Source organism: Pleurodeles waltl, chromosome 8 (assembly GCF_031143425.1).
Source record: "Pleurodeles waltl isolate 20211129_DDA chromosome 8, aPleWal1.hap1.20221129, whole genome shotgun sequence".
Taxonomy (NCBI): domain Eukaryota; kingdom Metazoa; phylum Chordata; class Amphibia; order Caudata; family Salamandridae; genus Pleurodeles; species Pleurodeles waltl.
The window spans coordinates 20,201,631-20,220,147 of NC_090447.1; the positions used below are offsets into that span (position 1 = coordinate 20,201,631).

The following is an 18,517-nucleotide window of genomic DNA, read 5'->3' on the forward strand; positions in this document are numbered from 1 at the left end:
CATCCTGCACCATGTAAGTCCCACATGAGCTGCGCAGGTCAATAAGGCCATCCAGGGCATTGTAGTTTCTCTTTGGCAGACTTCGAGGTGACCTGAGAAAAGAGGAAATTAATTTATTCAGAAAGCAGACAGCTGAAGACAATACAGAGAAGAAGGAGGAGAATTAGGGACAAGATGAGCAGGCATGACTGTGGAGAGGAGCAAACACAAACATGAGAATATGATAGCTTCGCCTGCTCTACTTGTCTCCCCTGGAAGGAAGGCTGGTGAGGCTCCAGCCTCCGAAGGCTGAATACCCTCTCCTCAGCCTTCAGCAAAAGGGGAAGCGATTCTGCATGGCCTGTCCCACCTCAGTCTCCTGGGGGGAAGTCCCTCTGTAGCTCTTCACATTATGTTCATAAAATATATAACATCATCTGGTGCTTGTTGAATATTTTAGAATAAACAGAAGAAAGTGGCCCGATGCCCTTGCACCTACTGTCATTCTGTAAAACTGTGCTCTTTGAATAATAATAATAGATGAAAAATTAAATTATCAGCTTCCATGAAACCCTGAGGCAACTTGACAACAATTATTTTAGAACAGAGAATACAGCTCAGATTAATGACTGCAATAGTGCAAGCAACCCTGATTTTCACATTCAAGGAAAAGTGACATTAAATAAACATGCATTCTACCTTTGTCATCTATACAACAATTACAAGATCTAGCCTAAAAAGGGGGGTGCCTAGAAGAGAAACATTCTAATTATACCACTGTAGGAAAGTGCTCTTGTTGCAATGGTTACCTCTCCACTTTTTCCCCGATATTGATGCCAACTTTCATTGGAAGTGTGCTGGGATCCTGCTAACCAGGCCCCAGCACCAGTGTTCTTTCCAAAATCTGTACCTTTGCTTCTGCAATTGGCACACCCCTGGCACCCAGCTAAGCCCCTTGTAAAGGGTACCTATAGTACCAAGGGCCCTGTGGCCAGGGAAGGTCCCCAAGGGCTGCAGCATGTATTATGCCACCCTAGGGGACCCCTCACCAAGCACATGCACACCGCCTTTGCAGCTTTTGTGAGCTGGTGGGGTGAATAAGGAAAAGTCGATATGGCACCCCTCTCAGAGTGGCATGCCCACAACCCACTGCCTGTGGCATAGGTAAGTCACCCCTCTAGCAGACCTTACAGCCCTAAGGCAGGGTGCACTATATCACAGGTGAGGGCATAGCTGCATGAGCAATATGCCCCTACAGTGTCTAAGTCCATTGTTAGACATTGTAAGTGCAGTGTAGCCATATTAAGTATATGGTCTGGCAGTTTGTCATTACGAACTCCACAGCTCCAAAATGGCTTCACTGAGTACTGGGAAGTTTGATATCAAACGTCTCAGCACAATAAACCCACACTAATGCCAGTGTTAGATTTATTGAAAAATGCACCCAGAGGGCATCTTAGAGATACCTCCTGTATTTTACCCAATCCTTTAGTGCAGGGCTGACTGGTCTTTGCCAGTCTGCCACTAAGAGACGGGTTTTTGGCCTCATGGTGTGAGAGCCTTTGTGCTCTCTGTGCCCAGAAACAAAGCCTGCACTGGGTGGAGGTGCTTCACACCTCCTCCCTGCAGGAACTGTAACACCTGGCGGTGAGCCTCAAAGGCTCAGGCCCAGGGCACCCAGGTAGTTGAGCCAGCCTGCAGCATCTAAGTGACCCCCGGGGTCTCCTCAAAGGTAAGCATTCGGAGCCCGATGCTCTCTTTGCACCCTGCACCTGGCCGCCCCTGAGGGTGTGAGTTTGGTGCCTCCTTGCTTGTGGCTCCTCTAAACCCCCCAGGTCTGCCCTCTGAAGACACGGGTAATTACCTGCGAGCAGATCTGAAACCGAGTGCCCCCAGTCTTCATAGAAGCCCATATTAAATTTGCCTCAAATTTGACCTCTGCACCCGGCCAGCCCCGTGTTGCTGGTGGTGGGTGTTTGGGGTCAACTTGAACCCCTACCTGTAGACTTCCTAACCCCTGGAGACTGGAACTGTAAGTGTTGTACTTACCTGCAAAATTGTACTAACTTTTCTTTCCCCCAGGAGCTGTTCTGAAAAAATTGCAGTGTCAACTTTTAAAACAGGTTATTGCCATTTAATCAAAAACTGTACAACTTACCAATTCCAATCAAAGTGGTATTGATACATATGTGAAATACGTATTAATTTATGTATTTACCTGCAACTTGAATCTTGTAATTCTAGAAATAAATTAACAAAAGATATTTTTGCTATATAAAAACCATTGGTCTGGAGTTAAGTCTTTGAGTGTGTGTTCCTCCTATTGTCTGTGTGTGTACAACAAATGCTTTGCACTACCCTCTGATAAGCCTAAGTGCTGGACCACACTACCACAAAAGAGAGCATTAGTGTTATCTACTCTACCTCTGTTAAGCCTCTGGAGAACCCCTGGACTCTGTGCACACTATATCTCACTTTGATATAGTATATACAGAGCCAGCTTCCTACAACCCCTGAGAATTACTGTTCTTCACTCCACATCAGTCTACTTGGACAGGTATTACAAGAGGCTTAAAGATGAGACAGAGGCAGCATAATGTTGTGTTCACACTTACCTTGTTAGTGGGCCAAATACGTCTCGATCTTCTCTGACCGCAATATGGAAAGGAGGGTCATAGATCAGGAACTCCACCTGTGGGAATAAAGAGATGTTAGTCCAAGCACTGTCACCTCCCTGCACATGCACAGCATAGAAAGGTTCAGGTACCAATCAATGTCAAGGGGGAGCTTTTCCAAAAGAGGGCTGGACTGACACTGCCAAGTCACTGAGGAAGATGCAAGTTTGTTAACAATGTTCATCACTACTAGCCTGAGTCAGACACAACCCATTGGTCTAGATTACACTGAATAATACCATGTTGATATTTGGATCCATTCAGCTCTTGAGATGAATGTTGCTATTGTACTGGTTTACCAGTAGAGCAAGAGGGGTTGAAAATAGGTGTAGGAAAGTACCCTCTTTCTTGGCATGGTTACCCCCTTTTTCTGCCTGATGTCAGTGTTCTTGACTGTATTCACTGGGATCCTGCTCTGTCTCCTCTAAATTCTGTATTTCATCCACAATTGGCACACTGGTGCCCCATTATAAGTCCCTAGTATATGGTACCTAGGTATCCAGGACATAGGGGTTCCAAGGGATCCTTATGGGCTGCAGGATATGTTTTGCCATCCATAGGGAGCCCAAGCAAAGGGTTCTGCAGGGCTGCCATTGCAACGTGCGTGAAAAGGTGCAAGCACCCACTCACTGCCATTTTCCACTGCTCCAGGTCACTTATAAGTCACCCCTATGGCAGGCCTTCTTGCCCAGAGGGCAGGGTGCAAAGTACCCGTGTGTGAGGGCACCACTGCACTAGCAGAGGTACCTCCACAAACTCCAGGCCTATTTTCCCAGACTTTGTGAGTGCAGGGACACCATTTTATGCATGTACTGGGCATAGGTCAATACCTAAGTCCAGATACATAATGGTAACTCTGAGCATAGGCAAATTTGGTATCAAACATGTTAGAATCACATCCCAGGGCTTTTTGCAAGCATTGGTTGTATGATTCCATACACTCTGGGGGCTCCTTAGAGGACCCCCAGTATTTCTATTTCAGCCTTCTGAGGATTCCCGGGCAACTCAAGCTGCTGCCACCTCCCCAACAGGTTTCTGCCCTCTTTTTGCTTGAGCAGCTCAAGCCTAGGAAGGCACAACAAAGGATTTCCTTTGGGAGACGGGTGTTACACCCTCTCCATTTGGAAATAGGTGTTATAGGCTTGGGAGGGGTAGCCTCCCGGGGCGACTGGAAATGCTTTGAAGGGCACATTTGGTGCCCTCTTTGCATAAACCAGTCTCCACCGGTTCAACGACCCCCCCAGTCCCTGCTTGGTGCGAAACTGGACAAAGGAAACTCGAGTGACCACTCCCCTGTCCATCACCACTCTAGGGGTGGTGCTCAGAGCTCCTCCAGAGGGTCCATAGGTTTTGCCATCTTGGATTCAAGGTTGGCAGGGAACTCTGGGAGCATCTGCGTGGCCAGTGCCAGTAGGTGACGTCAGAGCCCCCTCCTGAGAGCTGGTCACCCAGCTAGGTGACCAATCCTCCTTTCAGGGGTATTTAGGTTCTCTCTCCTGGGGTGGTTCCTCAGATTCGGATTGCAAGATTCCAGCAGGAATCCCCTGCAACCTCCACTTCGACTTATGACTGAAAAAACTGCATCAGGACTCTTCAGGACCCTACAAGCTGCAACAAAGAAGCAAGATGCCTTCTGCAACATTGTATCTCCGGCTCCTTCCTGCAACTGCATAATTTCCCTGGTTGTGCATCCTCCTAGGACTCCCCGTCTTCAGCCCGCATCAGAAGAAAGAAGGAATCTCCATTGGGGTGAATGAGTCACTCCACTGCATCTGCAGGCACCAACTGTGACAACGACTGGCTGCATGGATCCCCTCTCCTGCTGAACTGTGGGATCCTGTATCACAGGTGGTGGACTGAAGTGGTCCAGACGGTCCTGTCTTCCAGCTGTCCAACTTGGGTGGAGGGAAGCCCTTGCCTGACCATGCAGGACAGTACCGCTGTGCACCGTGTCCTTTGCAGCTGCCAAGGCTTGTTGGCATCCTTTTCACAAGATCTACAGGCATCTTGAAGCTCCAGCCCCCAGCACTCCTTCCTGCGATGCATAACTCCCTGAGTGGTTCTCCGGTGGCGTGGGAGCCTTTCTCGTAGTGCTGCATGTGTCACGGGCTACTCGTTGTTTGTGTCTTTGGCCCACTGGAACTGCAGAGAGGTCTTGATTTTAGCAGGTTCTGCCTTTACCCAGGTGGGGGCATCCCTTTCTGGTAGCCACAGTGCTGCCGGCCGAAGAACGCCAAAAGTAGTCCATGCCCTCCAGAAGGAGTCCCAGAGGAAAAAAAAACCAAAAGGGAAAAACCTCTAAGCAGGAACTCCCTGAAACAAAAAAGAAGCAAAAAGGTAAGTCTTCCAATAGGAAAAAATAATACTGAAAGAAGCTGGAACAGGCGAGAAAAAAATATAACTGGCAAAAAGTAGCAGGAGCGAAGATCACAACCTGCCAACATCAGGACAGTGCGTGCTCTACGGGCGACAAAAATGCAAAAACCCAGCTTTTATGCAAGACCATAATTCATGCAATGTGTGTATATGCAGTATGTTAACCTTTTTCATTGCAGACTTTAACCTTGAAAACCCCTATTAATGATGTTTGCAATAACTGTTCATTTGCAAGGTATTGCTGCAGGCTTACTGAGTGTGTTAGGGTGTGGTCCCTTTCTAGGACCTTCTAGAAGCTTTCCCTGCAGCATGACTGGGTGTGGTTTGTGGGCTGGGCCAGACTCTATATAAGGGAGCCAGCCCAGCTCCACGTGCTCACTAGTCAAAGGTCCCGGTGCAGAGCAGTAGCAACTTCCTGAGCTCCTGTTCCGGAGGCCTACCTTGATGTTCCAGGCCTGCCTGCATTATATTGGTGATCCTTGAGCAGGGCGGTAAGGCGGAGCTCGGGCTGGGCCCCCGACCCCGTTCTCAAAAACTCTCAAGTTTTGGGCCTACTTATGTAACTTTCAGAGTGCGCAATTCATTTCCCGCATGTAAAACTTGATGTTCAGATCGGCAACAGCATGCGCGATCATTTCATGGCATTTGCATATTCTTGTTCGAATCGGCAGTGTGCGTGATTCATTTCCAGCATGTAAAACTTGACGTGCAGATCGGCAACAGCTTGTGCAATCATTTCATGGCATTTGCATATTCTTGTTCGAAACGGCAGTGTGCGCGATTCATTTCGAGGATGTAAAACTTGACGTTCAGATCGGCAACAGTGTGTGCCATCATTTCATGGTATTTGAATATTCTTGTTCGAATCGGCAGTGTGCGCAATTCATTTCCCGCATGTAAAACTCGGTGTTCAGATCGGCAACAGCTTGCGCGGTCATTTCATGGCATTTGCATATTCTTGTTCGAATCGGCAATGTGCGCGATTCATTTCCCGCATATAAAACTTGATGTTCAGATCGGCAACACCTTGCGCGATCATTTCATGCATTTGCATATTCTTGTTCGTATCAGCAGTGTGCGCAATTCATTTCCAGCATGTAAAACTTGATGTTCAGATCGGCAACAGTGTGCGTGATCATTTCATGGCATTTGCATATTCTTGTTAGAATCAGCAGTGTGCACGATTCATTTCCAGCATGTAAAACTTGATGTTCAGATCGACAATAGTGTGCGCAATCATTTCATGGCAATTAAAACTTTGGTGTGTAGTGTTTGTTGAAGTGCACACATATATCCTGAGCTTTTGGATTTTCTGTGAAGATGCTAAATTCAAAATGTGACATTCTTTGTGCATATTAAGTCCCTAGTACAATTCCTATTGTTTTCCAGGGAATGTTTCAGATTGCCTTTTGTCCTCATGTAAAAATGCAATGTTTGCTCTGAAACATTATTCTAGAAGGTTCTTGTATTTCTAGACAGTATGTGATATTTCATGAAAAGCTCACATGAAACATTGTATTAACCATTCTTGATTTGTTCCAGGTACCCATAGTTCTTGAGGTCTAGTTATAGTCACTTCTTAGGTTATCCATGGTTACAGTATGAGAACGCTTAGAACCATAGTCTAGTGAAAGTCAATGTGATTATATCTTGATATTGTGTTGTTTAACCTTTTGCTTCCTACAGGTCTCCTTCCCAGCTGTTCCCTACCTAATCCCCTTTTCCCCCACTTGGACTCTCTCAGACTCTGTGATATTTCTATCGGAGTTTTGGAGCTGTCTACTGGTGGACATGTTGGGAACGTGCGCAGACCCAGAGGATCTGGTCTCCCTGACACCACCAAAGGAAGTGTTGCAGCGCAAGGAGAACAAGAATCACTCACCTTATATACCCAAGAACAGGAAATGACCAACAGGAAGTAGAAAGTCATCATATTGGATTGGGAACGAAACATAGGAACATATAGAGAAAAGACACTATGTTGAAAAAAGTTCCTAAAGCATGCAGGGAAAAAGAAGGCATGAAGGAAAAAGAATAGGCTCACCAGGTAAGTGAGAGGTGTGGGAGAAGGGGCCCAAGGAAATAGTGAGGGTGCACCGCGCCCAAAACTCGCCAAGGCCCCATGCCCAATTTGGTGCCTCGAGCGAGAAAACAGCAGGGGCGCGGCACGCCTGGCCGCCACGGATCACGGCCGTGCCCTGAGCCGAATGCTCGACCGCTGTGCAACATCGTGGGCCTCTTCTGCAACTCTCCTGTCCCCATCCTGTGGGACTCCTGTGAGTGCTGCCTGGGCTTCTCTGGGCTCTCTATGTTGCCGAGGGCCCCCTCTGACTCACCCACCTAGGTAGAGTCCACCTGGTCCTTCCTGGTCCCTGTCAGCTCCACTTTCCGCTAACCGTGAGTTTTGCGTGTGCCAATGCTTGTTGGCGGAATCCGAAGATGCAAACCCGACTGCAGTCCTCCTTCTGGCATGGGACATCACCTGCATCCCCCAGGAGCAAGACTTCATCTTCTTGGGGGCAGTGCTGACTCTTCTTCTTCACCGGTGGTTCACCTTTTGCACCTTCATCCTTGTGGGTAGGGGCTACTGCTCCTCCTGGAACTCTGCTGTACTTCTTGGACTTGGTCCCCTTCTTCCACAGGTCATCATGTCCAGGAATCCGCTACTGGTGTCTTGCAGCCTCTTCTGGGCTTTGCATAATTCGTCTTCTCTTCTCTGTGTGTGATCTGGGGAATTTACAGTGATTTACTCCTGCTTTCCTGGTCGCTGGGGTGCGTTGTGGTACTTACCCTTGGGCTTTCCTAGTACTCCCAGCTCCCCTCTACACACTACAATTACCTAGGTGGGGAACCGACTTTCACATTCCTCTTTCTTAGTATATGGTTTGTGCTCCCCCTAGGCCTATTTCTAACTATTGTGATTTTTACTAATTGCACTGGTTCTGTTTTTATGCCTATTTTTGCAGACTAATGTATATAATTTGTGTATTACTTACCTCCTAAGGGAGTATAGTCTCTATGGCAGTGGTTCTCAACCTTTTGACTTCTGTGGATCCCCACTTTATCATTAATGGACCCCCCACTGAATCATCATTGGAATCTGGGGACCCCCCACTGAGTCATTACTGGAAGCATGGGACCTAATTTGTCAATATTTATTAATATTTTTTAATTTTCTAAGCAGTTGCGGACCCCCTGAGAAGGCTTCGCGGACCCCCAGGGGTCTCCGGACCACAGGTTGGGAACCACTGCTCTGTGGTATTTTTGGTATTTGTGTCACCAAAATAAAGTACCTCTATTTTTACAACACTGAGTGTTTTCTTTCATGTGTGTAAGTACTAAGTGTGACTACAGTGGTATTGCATGAGTTTTGCATGTATCCTAGATAAGCCTTGGCTGCTCATCCATAGCTACCTCTAGAGAGCCTGGCTTCTAGACACTGCCTACATTTCACTAATAAGGAATACCTGGACCTGGTATGATGTATAAGTACCATACGTACCCACCAAACACCAGGCCAGCCTCCTACAATAGGTGCTAATAACACGTATACAGATTTAATTCTGCTGGTGTAGTACTGCATGTATTCACACGTGCTTTGGTTCTGCATCCGCACAGCGAGACACTGATACAAGGACTCCCTTCTAAGAAGGGCAACTTTTAGTGAGGGAAACATTGATCCAGATAGTGCATGTCATTGAGGAAGACTTCACCCTCCTCCATCCTGGCAACTGAGATGAAAAAGTCAGGGCCAGGATGCATCATGAGTCGGTGCATCATCAAACACCATCTGAAGCGCTGTGTTTGATCTTCCAATAGGACATACATTTATGTGGTTATATTGTTTTGTAAAGTGCCTACATATCACCTGATCCACTTCTTAAAATGAGATGTTGCTGAATGCAAACCTAGCAGGCGATCATTCTGCTGATAGGACCTGAGTGTGGTTATCAATTCTGATGAACGTGTGTTATTCCAAAGTGAGTGGCGGACATGCTTGCCCTACCCCACAAATGTTGAATCTGGACACTCATTAGGAAGGGAAGGTAAGGTACGGTTAAGTAGCTCACTGGTGGGGCTCAAGTCCTTTGAAAAAACAATGGTGGTCCACCAGCTAAATAAAGGTGTGCAGTCCCTCCTCATAGAAAGGGGAGCTCCTAAGAGCTAAATGGCAGAGCTGAATCCCTCCACAGTGGAGTGGGCCTGTTGGCTGAATTGTGGACACTTTGTGGATACTAAGAAAGATGGTCTAGTTGGCCTCCCCTCAAAGGGGTTTTCTTGCCAGCAGATTGATGGGTCATACCCTTTCCTTAATGAAGGAGATGGTGATACAAGTTAACTGCTGGGCCCTCTCAGTCTTTAGAGGGGGGAGCCTGCCAGAGTAATGAGTCCCGGTCCCTCAGTGGCAGAGATAGTCGATGCTGCTGAAAAATGAGACACACTTTCTCCTTACAAGATTAGGTGGTCCTGGCAGGTGGATGATGATGTCTCTCCTTAAACAGAAATATGTAGTCATAGTGGCATCTGATTGGGGTGTGTGCATCTTGTCACTGCCCTGTTGAATGATAGTAGGATGGTCAGGACACTTGGGCAAGGGTTCAAGTTGCTCCAGAGGTGTGCATACAGCCCTATGCAAGTTTTACCTCTGTGTTTATTCCTCCTGAATTTGGTTTGTCTGTTCAACTGGATTACGCCCAGCATAATAATGCAATCTTGAATGAAGATGAGGGACAGCTTCATAGGTATTCTGGTATATAATAGTGCAGACAGCACCAAAAGAGATTCTTTGTTCCACTTGCAGCCGATGGTGCTCCTTCAGGAGCTGTGAGATATTGCCAGTTTCCCTCAATTGAGGCACAGTCCAGATGACGGCTTCTGGGTCCTCTGGAATTTCTGTATTTCCTTCCTTTGTGCACCCCTGGACACCAGTGCCTAATCTGTGAATAAAAAGGTGCTGGTGCCCAAACATTTCCTTTGAAACTTGCAGCTGCTGCAATTAAATGTGCGAGCACAAAATACTGAAGCAGCATAATCCTAGAGTCATTTTGGGCCTCTTTAATCCATTTGCAGCACCTTCCTGCCCCTTCAGCTCACTCTTTCATCTTTCTCCCTTTGTGAGGCTTTTCTGTCCTTCACTTCCTCCGTCTGATGCAGAAAAATAAGTGCCGTCCCTCAAAAATAAGTGCCGGTGCCCCACATCGAATAGCACTGGCTCAAATTAAGCACTGATTAAGAACATGTTGAGCATGACAGCACTTGACCGCTTGTGGTTTTAATCCAATTGAACCACTGCAGTAGAAGAAGGACTTTCCCGATTACCATGAGCTGAATGTTTGTCCTTTTTTTTATAACTGCTGTCACCTGGTTGGGAGAGACATCTCAGTAGAATGAGAAACTGGGATATTTTCCTTTTGCTGTGAATTTGAGCAGCCCCTACGTCTGGTGGACATTTAACAGATATAGTGGTCTCTGATGGAGGGCATCTATAACTACCAACCTGTTAACATGTGGTGTATGGAGGCACATAAATTATAATAATTTGAAAGTGGTGCATAAATTATAAATTACAAGTATACGTTTAGAAATTACAATTTATGTGTATTGTGCCTTTTGTTAAAAGAATAAAGTTATATTAATTTGCAGGTGGTGCATAAATTAGAAATTTAAGATATAACTATAACTTAAGAATTTCTAATGTTTGTGTATTTTAAGTTTGATTTATATAGAGGGAACATATAAAGTTTTCCTAAATATAACAAAGGTTTAAACTTTGATTTTTCATTGCATTTCAATGGTTTTTTAATTTTTAACAAAAACATTTTGGAAATTGTAGAGTTTACTATTGTTGAGTGGAGTGTCAATAAGTGGAGTATGGTAAAAGAAAGAGGATGAGGGTGTCATAAAGTGTATTGTCACAGATTATCATGTCATGGAGTAGAGTGGCATGTGGTACAGTGGAGTGGCGTACAGTGGAAAACAGTTGAGTGGCATAGAGTGGAGTGTTGTACAGTGGAGAGGGACAGAGTAGAGTGCTGTAGCATACAATGGAATAAACTGTTATATATTGTGGTTGTTAGACCTGACAGCCTTAGGATGGTCATCCCCCAACTTTTTGCCTGCCTTCCTCCACTTTTCTAACCCTGTTTCTTGCTGGTTTTAGGACTCTGCACACTTTCTACTGCTGTCCAGTGCTACAGTGCATGTGCTCTCTCCTCTTAACATGGTAACATTGGTTCCTACCTAATTGGCATATTTAATTTACCTGTAAGTCCCTAGTAAAGTGTACTACATGTACACTACATGTGCCCAGGTGCTGTAAATTACATGCTACTAGTGGGCCTGCAGCAATGATTGTGCCACCCACATAAGTAGCCCTTTAACCATGTCTCAGGTCTGCCATTTCAAGGCCCGTGTGTGCAGTTTCACGGGCACTTCAATTTGTCATTGAATAAATACTTGCCAAGCCTTAAACTCCCCTTTTTCTACATGTGTCACCCCTTAGGTAGGCCCTAGGTAGCCCATAGGTCACAGTGCCCTGAAAGTAAAAGGCAGAACATGTACCTATGTGTTTTACATGCCCTGGTAGTGAAAAACTCCTAAAAATCTTTTTCCACTACTGTGAGGCCTGCTCCTCTCATAGACTTGCATTAGCACTGCCCTCATATACTTTTAAGTGGTAGATCTTGATCTGGAAGGATTGGCCCTGTCATGTTTAGTATTGCCAGAATGGTAATAGAAAATCCTGCCTGCTAGTGAAGTTGGATTTAATATTACTATTTTAGAAATGCCACTTTTAGAAAGTAGGCATTTCTCTGCACTTTCTGTCATCTATGCCTTACAGCCTGTCTCTAATCCATGTCTGGTCTATGGTGGTTGACAGCTCCCCTTGTGCATTCAACCCAGACAGCCATAAACACAGGATGCTCAGTCACATCTGCATTCATCTGCATACTGAATGGGTCTCCCTGGGCATGAAGGGTTGAGGGGCTCGCTCTTACATTTCAAAGGCTAGTGGTCTGTCCCCACACAAAGGACTGATAACCCCCCACAGGGATCCTGGCAAACAGGACTGGGCTGAAAGGGGAAATTGTGCACTTCAAAACCACTCTCTGTAGTTTCCCCCACTTCAAAGGCATTTGGGGTATATAAACTGGGTCTCTGACCTCACCACATCAGACACTTCTGGACCTACACCTGCACTGTGGCAGAGGAACAGCTTGGCTGTCCAAAGGACTCATCTGGACTGCTTTGCTGAGAAGGACTGCTGCCCTGCTTGTTGCTCTGCTGTCCTGCTGGCCTTTGACTCTGCTGGAAGGACTCTGCTTTCCTCCTGAAGTGCTCTCCAAGGGTGTGGATTGAGCTTGCCTCCTGTTACTGAAGCATCTGGGCCAACAAAGACTTCATCTCTTCAAGATAATCCTCTACGTCAAAAATCAATGAAACTCCTGCAGAAATCGATGCAAAGCCTGCATCGCGGCTGGGAAATCGCCGACCGGAACGCCGACTTGAAAATTAGACACAGCGCCTGCCTTGCAACAGAAAATTAGACGCATCGCCTACCGGATCAATGCAGCGCCTGCTCCTTCTAGCACTTCAAAGATTTTCAGCGCATCGTCTCAGGGCATCAGAATATTCCCGCATCGCAGTGAGGAACCAAGACTGCGCTCCTGAAAAATGACCCAACCCCTTTTAGCATGGAAAGAAACAACGCATCGTCTGTGCCATGCTGGAAAATCTGACCCAACACCTTATTATTCCATGCATCTCCTTCTCTGTGCGGTCCCCATGCGTCGTTAGTTGTTACGCATCCCAGGTATTGTGTGTTACTAAGAAACACCTATTGATTTCTAAGGATTGAGACTCTTTTAAAACCTTTTAAAAGTGATATTTAAATTTGTGCTTATTGTTTTTTTGTCTTTTTTACCTCTGCCAACTAGAGACCCAATTTTTACAGTAGTGGTATATTGTAAATTACATTGGTTTGGAGTGCACTAGAGGGGCAAGTGTAGTGAAGAGTTGAGTAAAATGTTAAAATGTTAAAATTTGAAATGGTGTCAGTGGTGTGTCGTACAGTGTAGGAGAGAGTGGTAGAGTGGAGTAGAGTGTTGCATGCTAGGATGTAGGGACAGAATGGAGTAGAGGTATGCACAGTGTAACGTAGGGGTTAGAATGGAGTACCGTGTTGTAAAATGGCACAGAGTGCAGTAACATTTTGTAGAATGGAGTTGTATAGAGTGCGGTACAGTTGGGCAGTGTAGAGTTGTGTGTTGTTCAGTGCTGTAGATTGGGGTAAAGTGTTGTGCAGTGGGTTAGAGTGTGGTGTAGCCCAGTGCAATGGCGTAGCACAGAATGGAGCAGTGTGTTCTAGAGTACAGTGGTTTGGAATCAAGTGGAGTGGCGTAGTATGCAATGGAGTAATGTATTGTAGAGTGGTGTGGTTTGTGGTACAGTGGACCGGACCAATGTACTGTAGAGTCTTGGAAAGTGTCATACAGTAGAGTGTCTGAGTAGATTATAGTGCTGTGGAGAGGTGTGGAATAGAGTAGAGTGTGGTACAGCATGGTAAAGTAGATTGGGATAGATTGTCATGCAGTTTAGTGGCATAGAGTAGCAGACAGTGGAGTGCTGTAGAGTGCATGAGTGGAGTACCTTGGAGTAGTGTCTGATATAATAGAGTATATTAACTTGGGGAGTAGCACAGAGGGAGTTATGTAGAATGTTGTATAGTGGCATTGAGAGGAGTACATTGTTGCACAGTATACTGTAGTACTATATAGTAGAGTAAAGTATGGTACAGTGGAGGGGAATTTATTGTTGTTCTTGAGCAGAGCACAGTAGAGTGGCGTGGAGTGGTATACAATGCAATAGCATACAGTGTAGTGGCATAGAGTGGAAAAGCATAGAGTAGAGTGGGAAGAGTGGAGTTACATAAAGTGGAACAGTATAGAATGCAGTGTCATAGAGTGAGGTGGCATACAGTGGTGTGTCGTTGACTGCAGTGGCATAGAATGCAGTGGCATACAGTGGAATAATGTACTGTGGAGTGCTGTAGAGAAGTGCCGTGGTGTGGGGTAGTTTGGAGTGGAATACACTGGAACATCATAAATTGGAATGGAGAACAGGGGAGTGGTGGAGAGTGGAGTGGCATGGAGTTGCATACAGTGGAATAGCATACACTATAGTAACATACACTAAGATAATGTAGAGTTTTGTAGAGTGGAGTGGCATAGATTTGAATAGCATACACTAGAATAGTGCGGAGTGAAGTGGAGTGAAGTGAGTGGGTTTTGGAGGAGAAGCGTACAGGGGAATAGCATACAGTGTACTGGTGTACAGTGGAGTGGGGTAGAGTAGAGTAACATAGAGTCAAATAGGGTAGAGCTGAGTGCCATAGAGTGTAGGTGCATATAGGGGAGTGGAGTGGGGTACAGTGGAGTGGTGTATAGTGGAGCGGCGAAGAGTGGTGCGCAGAGTGCAGTATAGTAGAGTGCAATAGCATACAGTCGAGCAGTGTAAAGTGCAGTGGTTGCATCTAGTGGAGTAAGGTACTATGTAGAGCCATTCAGTACAATAGAGTACAGTGTTGTGGAGTGGTGGAGAGTGGAGTGCCGTACAGTGGAGTGCTGTGGAGTGTAATCGTGTAAAGTAGAATAGCGTATAGTGGAGTAGCATAGAGTGGAATAGCATAGAGTGTAGTGGCGAGTGGAGTTGCATACAGTTGAATGGAGTAGAATGGAGTAGTGCAAAGTGAACTACCATAAACTGGAGTGGCGTAGATTGGTGTGGCATAGAGTGGAGTGGCATAGAGTTGTGTGGCAGAGTGGAATAGGATAGAGTGGAGTGGCGTACAGTGTAACAGGTACTGTGGAGTGGCGTAGAGTGGAGTGGTGTGGGTGTAGAGTGGAATAGCTTAGAGTGTAGTGGCATAGAGTAGAGTGTTATAGAGTGGAGTGGCATACAGTGACGCTGCTTACAGTGGAGTGGTGTAGGTTGGAAAACATTGAGTGTTACTAGCGTAGAGTGGATTGGCATATAGTGGAATAGCATAAAGTACAGTGGGGTAGATTAGAATGTTATACAGTGGAATAGGGTAGAGTGTAGTAGGGCAGAGTAGACTGGCATACAGTGGAGTGGTGTACAATGGAGTGATGTACAATGGATTGTCGTAAAGTGGAGTGTTGTACAGTACAATGGCATAGACTGGAGTGTCACAGAGTGGAGTGGTGTAGCGTGGAGTAGGGTAGAGTGGAGTGGGGTAGAGTAGCATACAGTGGAGTGGTGTACAGTGGAGTGGCGTACAATGTAGTGGCGTACAGTGAAATAGCATATAGAAGGGTGGCATGGAGTGGCATGGCATAGAGTGGAACAGCATTGAGTGGAATGTCGTACAGTGGTTTACGGCCAGTGGAATAGTGTAGAGTGTATTGTTGTACAGTGTAGTAGCGTACATTAGAGTGGAGTGTTGTGCAGTTGATCAGCCTATAGTGGAATAGCTTACAGTGGAGTGGTGTACAGTACAGTGGCGTACGTGGAGTTTGTTAGAGTGGAGTAGCATACAGTGGAATAGCACAGAGTAGAGTGTAGGGAGGTTCAGTATAATGACGTACATTGGAATAACGTAGAGGGGAGTGGCGTACACTGCAGTGGAAGAGTGTACATTGGATTGGAGAAGAGTGGAGTGGCGTAGAGCAGTGTGACGTGGACTGAAGTGAGGTACAGTGTAGTGGCATAGAGTGGAGTGTTGTAGAGTGGAATACCGTAGAGTGGAGTGTTGTAGAGTGGAGCAGGATAGAGTGGAGTGGAGTTTACTGTAGCGGTGTAGAGTGTATTAGCGTACTGTGAAGTGGCGTAGAGTGGAGTCTAGTAGAGTGGAGTGGCATATAGTAAAATAGTATAAAGTGGAGTGGTGTACAGTGGGGTGGCATAGAGTGGAATAGCATACAGGAAAGTGATATGGAGTGGAATAACGTTGAGACTTACTGGCATAAAGTGATGTTCTGTAGTGTGTAGTGTGGAGTGGCATATAGTGGAACAGTGTAGAGTAGAGTAGTGTGGCATATAGTGGAGTGTTGTACAGTGGAATATGGTAGAGTGTAGTAAGGTAGAGTGGGTTGGCATAGATTGGAATGGCGTAGGTTTAGTGTCCTAGAATGGAGTGACGTACAGTCTAATAGCATACAGTGGATTGTCGTAGAGTGGTGTATAGCAGATTGGCATACAGAAGAATGACATACAGCGCAGTGGTTTACACCGAAGTGGCATACAGTGGAGTAGCATAGGGTGGAATAGTGTAGAATGTGGTGTCTTAGAGTGGAGGTGTGAAGAGTGGGATGGCGTACAGTTGAGTAGCATGGAGTTGAGAGGTGTACAGTGTAGTGGCGTACACTGGAGTGTTATCAGTTAGAGTGGCATAGAGTGTAATAGCATACAGTGGAGTGATGTATAGTGAAGTGTTGTACAGTGGTTTAGCGTGGAGAGGCATAGAGTGGACTGGTATAGAGTGTAGTGGCATAGATTAGAGTGGCATAGACTGCAGTGGTGTACAGTGGAGTATGATAATTGAAACAGACATAGTGCAAAAGTGTGTATTCACATATATATGTAATGTGGAAGAAAAATAGATTATTTGTTATAAATGGTAATTTTTTGTATTATGTGTGAATAGTGTAAATAGTGTTCAAGTTATAATTTTTAAAATGCTTATATATATATACACTGTGCTGTGGTTTACAATAAATATGCAGTATAACATGTCACATGTGTGTGATAAGGCAGTATGTGATTGTCTAATGGCTTTGTTTATCAAAAGTAAAACGCAGCCATGTCTTTTTTTCCTCTTTTTGGCTGTGTTCAGCTTTCTTCATTTCGCTGCACTCTAAGTTAGGGTCTTAGGGCCAGATGTATTTAGCTTTTTCTTGGTCACAAACAGCCTGATTTGCAGAATCAGGCCAGTTGTGACCAAGTAAAAGCATTGCCCTATGTATAAACCCACATTTGTGATTCGGTAATCTATTTACCGAATCACAAAATAGGTTTGCGACTCGCTATCAATAAGAGACGTGCCCAGGGCATTTCTTCTTAATAGTGACTTGCAGTGGTATGCATGATTGTTTTGTGACCACGAATGCGGTCACAAAACAATCGCAGTTACCAATAATTTCAAATTGGTGGTAACCAATTCACAAAAGGACAGGCACCCCCTCCTCTTCATGAATGCATGTGAAAATGTTTTTAAGAGAAGGCAGTGGTCCCACAGACAACTGCCTACTCTTAAATAATGAAAATGAAAGGTTTCATTTTTTGCTTTTTAAACGCATCAAGTTTCCTTTAAGGAAAATGGTCTGCGTTTAAAAAAAAAAAGATTACTTTATTTAAAAGGAATCACATACATGATGGTCTGCTGACCCCAGCAGGCCACCATCCCTGTGATTTTTGCGATTCCCAGTGTGGCGCAAATTGTGAACTATCTCATTAATATTAATGAGGTAGGTCTGTTTGCAACCCACTAGAAATTGCAAAAAACTCAATGTATTTTTCATATTTTAACACGTGTATTTTTCCATTTATTTTTGGTACCCCAGAGGCAGTACCGCAGTACTCAGTACATTTAACCAAAATTTTTTTATTAACCTATCAATATTATTCCCTACCTATTACCACTTTAAGAAAGTGGTAATAGGTATGAGGAAATATCTAACCTAATACTTACTTACATCTAAGGGTGAAACGCAGAACACAGGCATATTGTACCTAAAAACAAAATGGCTGTCTTTAACTTTTGTAAAGGCAGTCATATTGCAGTACGTCGGTGAAGCACTGCAAAGGTTTGTGGAAGTGGGCATATAATTGTGTCAAATAGTATACCACATGTAAGAGGGCAATTCTTCATAATTAACATAAAATCAATCCATTGGCTCCTGATATCACATCATACTGTTACATCATAATCTCAACAATTCATGATGCACAGTGTTGTAAAGGGAAAAAGAGAGAAAAGAATACACAGAGTTAAGATTGCAAAAGTCAGTATTTCCACTATATACAATCCTTGATGAGGAGGAACACATCAGCTCACTGATGACGTTTATCAACAGTAAGTGTCTATAGTGTTCCTTATCATAGTTCAATCCATGAGGGTGATGAGTGTCAAACAGTAAAATGTGACGGTGCTCTAAGTTCCCCAATTCATGTTTCTCAGCTGTGTGAAAAAAGTGATTTCCCTTCTGTGCTCCAAAATCCTCTTCCTCACTGTGAAGACAGTACTTCCCACATAGCAAATGTAGCAAGGGCAGATGTGTCTCATGATCATCTATGTGTTTGTGCCCTCTTATAAAAAATAATGTCACATTTTTGTTGTCTGATGAAAGCGTTGGTTAACAATATTCTAGGGAGCCTCCCAATCTCATATAGAAAACCTAGGTCCTTGTAAAATGAGCTGGTCCATAGCCATTTCTGGAATCGAAAATCAGATTCTTGGCTGGGCAAGA

General features: G+C 45.0%; 1 protein-coding gene across 1 annotated transcript in view; it reads right to left on the minus strand.

Moving 5' to 3' along the window:
- The window catches only part of LOC138249673 (transient receptor potential cation channel subfamily M member 2-like), a 31,674-nt gene extending 27,675 nt beyond the window's left edge, over positions 1-3,999 (minus strand). Inside the window, exon 1 of the mRNA XM_069203634.1 lies at positions 3,983-3,999. Coding sequence (XP_069059735.1) covers positions 3,983-3,999 — 17 coding nt within the window. The remainder of the gene's footprint in view (positions 1-3,982) is intronic.
- Between the last annotated feature and the right edge of the window lie 14,518 nt (positions 4,000-18,517).